This window comes from Propithecus coquereli, unplaced genomic scaffold, assembly GCF_000956105.1.
Source record: "Propithecus coquereli isolate 6110/MARCELLA unplaced genomic scaffold, Pcoq_1.0 Scaffold61, whole genome shotgun sequence".
Classification (NCBI taxonomy): domain Eukaryota; kingdom Metazoa; phylum Chordata; class Mammalia; order Primates; family Indriidae; genus Propithecus; species Propithecus coquereli.
In genome coordinates this window covers 5,784,864-5,792,277 of record NW_012152063.1, presented here as the reverse complement: position 1 = coordinate 5,792,277, position 7,414 = coordinate 5,784,864, and the positions used below count along the sequence as shown (strand labels likewise).

General features: G+C 36.1%; 1 protein-coding gene across 1 annotated transcript in view; it reads right to left on the bottom strand.

Moving 5' to 3' along the window:
• ABCB5 (ATP-binding cassette, sub-family B (MDR/TAP), member 5) overlaps positions 1-7,414 on the bottom strand; it is a 111,267-nt gene that overhangs the window by 39,011 nt on the left and 64,842 nt on the right. The window contains exon 19 of the mRNA XM_012659400.1: positions 3,215-3,298. Coding sequence (XP_012514854.1) covers positions 3,215-3,298 — 84 coding nt within the window. The remainder of the gene's footprint in view (positions 1-3,214; positions 3,299-7,414) is intronic.

The window sequence follows — 7,414 nt, the reverse complement described above, 5'->3', positions numbered from 1 at the left end:
AGATATTGCAACTGATACCACAGAAATACAAAATATCATGTATGAATACTATAAAAATCTCTATGCACATAAACTCAAAAACATAGAGAAAATGGACAAGTTCCTGGAAATAGACAACCTCTCAAGACTCAATAAGGAAGAAATAGAACTCCTGAACAGACCAGTAATGAGAAGTGAAATTGAAGTAGTAATAAAAAATCTTCCAACAAAAAAAAGGCCCTGGACCAGGTGGATTCACAGCCAGATTTTACCAGACCTACAAAGAAGAGCTGGTACCCATGCTGCAGAAATTATTCCATAACATCAAGAAGGAGAGAATCCTCCCCAACTCATTCTACAAAGCCAGTATTACCTTGATACCAAAGCCAGAAAAGGACACAACAAAAGAAAACTACAGACCAATATCCCTATGAATATGGATGCAAAAATCCTCAATAAAATACTAGCAAACTGAATCCAACAGCACATCAAAAAAATAATCCATCATGACCAAGTGGGCTTAATCTTAGGGATGCAAGGCTGGTTCAAAATATGTAAATCAATAAATGTGATTCACCAAATAAACAGAAGCAAAAACAAAGATGATACGATCATCTCAACAGATGCAGAAAAAGCATTTGACAAAATTCAGTACTCTTTGATGATAAAAACCCTCAACAAACTAGGCATACAAGTAAGACATCTCAAGATTATGTAAGCCATATTTGACAAACCCATAGCCAATATCACACTGAATGGGGAAAAGTTATAAGCATTCCACCTAAGAACTAGAACAAGACAAGGATCCCACCGTCACCACTTCCACTCAACATAGTGCTAAAAGTCCTCGTCAGAGCAATCATGCTCTGAGAGCATGATTTTCTCAGAGAAAAAAATAAAGGATATCCAAATCAGGAAAGAGGAGGTCAAACTATCCCTTTTTGTTGATGATATGATCTTATATCTAGAAAACCCTAAAGACTCCACAAAGAGATTCCTGGAATTGATAAATAAATTCATCAAAATCTGAGGTTACAAAATCAATGTACACAAATCAGTAGCATTCCTATACACCAACAATAGTCAGACCGAGAGTCAAATCAAAGACTCAATACTATTCACAATAGCTATGAAGAAAATAAAATACCTAGGAGTATACTTAACCAAGGAAGTGAAAGATCTCTACAAAGAGAACTACAAAACACTGAGGAAAGAATTTGCAGATGACACAAACAAATGGAAAAACATATCATGTTCATGGATTGGTAGAATCAATACTGTAAAAATGTCCATACTACCCAAAGTGATTTATAGATTCAATGCAGTCTCCACCAAAATGCCAATGTATTTCACAGATCTAGAAAAAATAATTCTATGTTTCATTTGGAACCAGAAAAGAGCCCAAATAGCCAAAGCAATCTTAAGCAAAAAGAAAAATCTGGAGGCATCATATTATCAGACTTCAAACTGTACTACAAGGCTATAGTGACCAAAACATGGTATTGACACAGAAATAGAGACATAGACCAATGGAACAGAACTGAGAAATCAGATATAAAACCATCCACATACAGCCAACTGATCTTTGTTTGACAAAGCAGACGACAATGTACACTGGGGAAAAGAAGCCCTATTCAATAAATGGTGCTGGGAAAATTGGACAGCCACATGCAGAAGAATGAAAAAGGATCCATATCTCTCATCACTCATACAAATTAATTCAAAATGGATAAAAGATGTAAATGTAAGATATGAAACCATAAGAATTCTAGAAGGAAATGTTGGAAAAATCCTTCTAGATATCAGCCTAGGAAAATAATTTATGAAGAAGACCCCACTGGCAATTACAGCAGAAACAAAAATAAATGAATGGGACTTTATTAAATTAAAAAGCTTCTGCACAGCTAAGGAAATAATCAACAGAGCAAATAGACAACCTACAGAATGGGAGAAAATATTTGCAAGCTATACATCTGATAAAGGGCTAATAACCAGAATCTCCAAAGAACTCAAGCAAATCAGCAAGGAAAAAACAAACAAACCCATCAAAAAGTAGGCAAAAGACATGAACAGAAGTTTTTCAAAATAAGATAGACAAATGGCCAATAAACATATTAAAAAATGCTCAATATCACTAATTATCAGGGAAATGCAAATCAAAATCACAGTGAGATATCATCTAACTCCAGTGAGAATAGCTTTTATCAAAAACTCCCAAAATAGTAGATGTTGGCATGGATGCAGAGAGAAAGGAACACATATACACTGTTGGTGGGACTGCAAATTAGTGCAACCTCTATGGAAAATAGTATGGCGATTCCTCAAAGAACTAAAAGTTGAACTACCTTTTGATACAGGAGTCCCACTACTGGGTATTTACTCAAAGGAAAAAAAGACACTCTATAAAAAAGATACCTGCACTAGAATGTTTATAGCAGCATAATTCACAGTTGCAAAGATGTGGAGTCAACCCAAATGCCCATCAATTCATAAGTGGATTAACAAAATGTGGTATATGTATACCATGGAGTATTACTGTGCCATGAAGAAGTATGACTTAATGCTTTTTTCAAGAATTTCAGTGGAACTGGAGACCATTCTCCTAAGTGAAGTATCTAAAGAATGGAAAAACAAACACCACGTGTACTCACTATTAAACTGGAACTAACCAATGAGCACACATGTGCACAGAGGGAAGTAAGATTCAGTGGAAATCAAAGCAGGGGGAAGGGGCAAGGGGGGATGGGCAAAAACCTACCTAACGGGTACAATGAACACTATCCAGGTGATGGGCATACTTATAACCCTGACTCAAGCATAACAAAATTGATACATGTAACCAAAAACATTTGTACCCCCATAATATTTTGAAATAATAATTTAAAAAATTAATCATCAGAAAAAAACTCTTGAAGTATGTAGTGTTTTCATATTTTCTTTTCTTTATTATTTAATTCTTAGCTCTTTTCTCTAACTCATTCTTGGTGTCTTCTTTAGTCCTCCAGTTACTCTTATATGTGTCAAATCTTCTTTGTTTTGGATTAAAAATGCCCAGAACTGAAAGACTTCCTTTCATTTTTCACTGAGAGTCACCTGTTGACATGACACTTACCTGTCTCCTTAATGATATGGGTCATCTCAGCACAGCTCACATATATGCACAGACACATGTGTGCATGTGCACATGTGCACACCATTTATATACACCATTTAAAAATAAAAACAATATACATACTCCTTGAATTTTTGCTGTATCTGTAGCTAATATTGTTGTCAAGGCTCCCGTGCTGTTTTCCTTATCATCGAACCAGGCAATATCCTAGAGAAAAAGGGAATTAATATATAGTTGGCAAAAACATTCTTCTCCGACTTGTGATTTTGCTGTAGTAAGTCAGAAAGCATTTACCTGTTTCCTCACTCACAGATACTTAATCCTCGTAATAGAGATCGAATGACTTTTGATTCTTATTGCATAAATATCTATATTTATGAAGAAATTAAGCCCAACAGCTTAGACTCATTACCATATTATAATATTGTATAATAAACAATGTTAAAAATGATCACTTTGAACCATGAAGTAATTTGTAATTTCACTCCTCAAGTAATCTGGAGAGCAGACTCTATTCAAAAAGTAAGGCAATGCACAACACAATTTAGAAATATTTTCAAAGCTTTCTACCCAAACTGACTAATGATAAAAAAATCTCTTGCCTTCTCTTTAAGAGCCACATAGGCAAGAATTTCCCTGACACTTCGTATTACCCCTCTAGATGTTACAAGCACTGGGCATTGTGAAAGGCTAAAAAGGCAGAAGGCTGTAAAGCACCTATGGCCAGGAACATGCAGCCTAAAGGAGACACAGCCATAAAAGCATAATGCAATAACCAATTTTATTTTCAACAGCAAATGGAGACAGCATGTCTTAGCACTTCTCAATCTGAGAAATTAATTCCTTTTATTAGCTATTGAATGTTTCCTCCCACTCACTCAAAGCACTTGTATCTCTTATGGATTAAAAACATGTGGACAGTGCCTCTGAAAGATGGGTTTATTTTTAGTGAGTAAAGAACAAAAAAAAAAGAAAAAAACGTTGGTTTACTGCAACCCAGCCAAGGCTCTGAGGCCCGGGTTAGAAGTTGCTGCCAACTAAGAAAACAAAAGCATGACAGATTGAGGCCTGTGCATTAGTCATGCAGTTGTGTTAGAAGAAAACAATCTCATGGTGTGTACAATGCCAGCATGATAGCACCACTCTGAGTACTGCATGGGGTAGGAGTCCCGATGAGTTTAGGGTCCTAGATGCCCAAAGAGCATCCTGCAGAGATCACAATCTGCACTGCACAGTAGCCACTTTGAAAGCACAACCCCAGCCAAGAGCCTACAAACTGTGAACACACATCAGCAATGATAATAACTACAGCACCCTTGAACTAGAAGACATTACCTGCTTATTGTACATTCCTCCCTCCAAAATTAAGATACACTATATATTCTCTAATTGTTTCTAGATTTCAACACAACGTAGAATGGAGGTACAAAAACTTTTACATACAATATAAAGTAAAAAATACAGAAAAAGAATTTATTATTGAATATTACATTCCTGATTCCTTAATAACCTGCTATAACACATAACGTGTAGGCATATATGTGACTAGTCTTAGTCATTATCTGATGTTGAATCAGCAAAATGTCCAAAATAGCTTTTCAACAAGCCAGCAATTGTGCACAGGAGTTATTTTCCAGAATAGGCAATATACGCTAAAACATTTAGCAGAGTTTCTGGAACTTAGCTGGTGTTGAGTGAAAATTAGCTCTTCCTGACTATAATATGAATAAGGCTATCAGGCTTTTTGATGCTAGTAGATCCATTTTTTTCAGCCAATAAGTCTACTTGAAATAAAAATACAATAACACTATGATAAGTGCTTGGCATGTACTCTCTCATTTAATCATCATAACAACTCCATGAGGTAGATACTATGATTACCTACATTTTCTAAGTGAGGAAAATAGGGTACTGAGAGATTAAGTAACTTGCTCAAGGCCACACAGTTGGCAAGTGCTGAGGTCAGGATTTGAGCTTCAGCAACCAGAGGTCAGAGTTTTTAATCAGTTAGCTTGTTCTGCCTCCCATCTGAATGAAGCATTCTAGTCGAGTTTTATTACCTGGCTCTCTTGCTTCAGGACTTGTTACCTCAAATCCTTTTGGAAGTAGCTTGGGTAGTTTATGAAGCCCCTTAGCAATCACCATCAATGCTATCATCCTATGATTTAAAGACCCCCCACAGAAGCCCTAGCCAACCTAATTTAGAGGGAAATGGGCAAAACTAAACTTCCTACTTGTTCAAAAACCCAATAGTTCTATAGGTCAATATTTACCACCAAGAATTATAAACTTAGGTTTGAAACATAATGAACAATGAATTATTTGCAACTATTGAAGTCAGCCACAATTAGAACATTCTTTTCAACTAGAAGGATCTCAAGTAATCACATAAAATATAGATTTTTTACCCATAAAAAGACCACACCTGATTCTATAAATACTTCTACCTCAAAAAATCAAGTTTAAAAATGGTTATAAAAAGCAATGCAAGCCTCAGCATGCTTGCTAAGCCTTAAAAAGTCTTATCTTAGGACAAAAGCCAGGTAATGAGAGTTAGGTAAAACCGTACATTAGGAGCTTCTCTTACTATAGAAGAAGCAAGATCGTGAAGATACTTACAAAGAAAAGGCCAAATACTACTGTTTTCCTCCAATTTTAAAAAGCAAAGATAAGACACAGAAAGGATGCTGAAGGATGAAAAGGGAAAACAAACAATGTCCTGAAAGGGACTGAGTTGAACTTATGGGGACATTTAATAACACCTGCTACATAGCGTGGGGTTTCTATGCATGTTTTTGTAAGTATGTGCATGTTTTTTGAAGTCCAGAGTTTATGGCTTATAGATTGAAACATTCTTATGAGCAGTGGCTACTTTATCCAAGAATGTTACTCTCCTGGTCACATGGCTAACGCTAGGCAGAGGAGTAATGTCCAGTATTAGCCATCAAAATATTAGATTAGCCTCATGGCCTTGGGATTCCTCCCCTAAAAGGATTCTATGGACAGAATGCTGCGAAGTTCAAAGTAATGCTTGGAAAAATTAAAATTTGTACTCTTCTGTATAAAAACACCCAGACATTCAGGAAACAATTTCAAAAATTTCTAGAAATTTAAAATAAGTATTTTTTGAACAGGGAAAAATATAAATTCATGAAGAAAAACAAAAATGAGAGGAAACTGTCAACAAGTGTGAAATATGGTATTAGTTAATTTAAGTTTCACTTTATTTCTTAAATGATTTAGGGCAAAGACATAAAGTGTTCATAAATAAAAAATAAAATATGTTTAACATAAGAGGTTTGTGTGGGAATCAAACTGATTTATGATCTCTAAAGTAAACTTTTGTTTTTCTGGATTAAGGAATATCTCCGCATAGGGAACAAAAATCAGACCTTTCTGAACAGAGGTGTGAGGACAGTGACTGCTTCAGGGAATCGAGTTGCTATGGGAAACTCCAACTTGCTTCACTGCATCCTGGATCTTGTACTTCCCGAAGAGTACAAAGGCTAAGGAATTTTGTTACATGGAGCTCTCAGAGTACTACTTCTTAAAGTCACAAGATGTAAAAACTGGTTTTGATGACTCTATCCGAGTGACAGTAACTCTACTTCTGAAAAGAAATTACCCTGGCAGGAAGCTATTTGTTCTTGCCCCACGAGGTCTGGTGACACAAAGTGAGGTGAAGGGCTTCAAATGATTACTGGCTTTCAGGGTAACCCAATACACCTCAGCCTCATGAAAGACTTTTAGAGGTGCCAATCGGAGACATTCCTTTCATTTGCTCCCAAGACTCCCTTCTTAAGCTTACTACTTGATCCACCTATTTTTCGTTATTTCACAGATGCAACTGATCACCTGGATGAGGCATGCAGACCTGGCAGCTAGACTGATGTTATCTGAGTTCAGGACTCTTCCAACGAGGGCAGAGAGACGGCTGCTCTACGAAGTGTGGAGTGGAAAAACTTTAGCTTTGTCCATGGATGAGAAATAGAGGAATTAACAACTCCTTTGCAGATATCTTCCCAAGATATCACAGCTTTTTGCCTTTCCTTTTCAGTTTTAATTTGGTCTTCCATTTTGATCCTGGAATACTACATTATTTATTAAAAGAAAGATCCGTCAAGATGAATGCAAGGAACAAGGAGTAGACCCTAAATCCTTGTTTCCTATAAGCCGTATTTCTGATGTCAGGTTTTTTCCTGCTCAGAACAAAAATAGCATGCTTTTAAATGATCGAAAGGGAAGATTATGTCAGAAATTGACTTGAGACAGAACTAAAAGCTGGAATATTTTACAACAAATTTTAAATGAACTAAGAAAAAT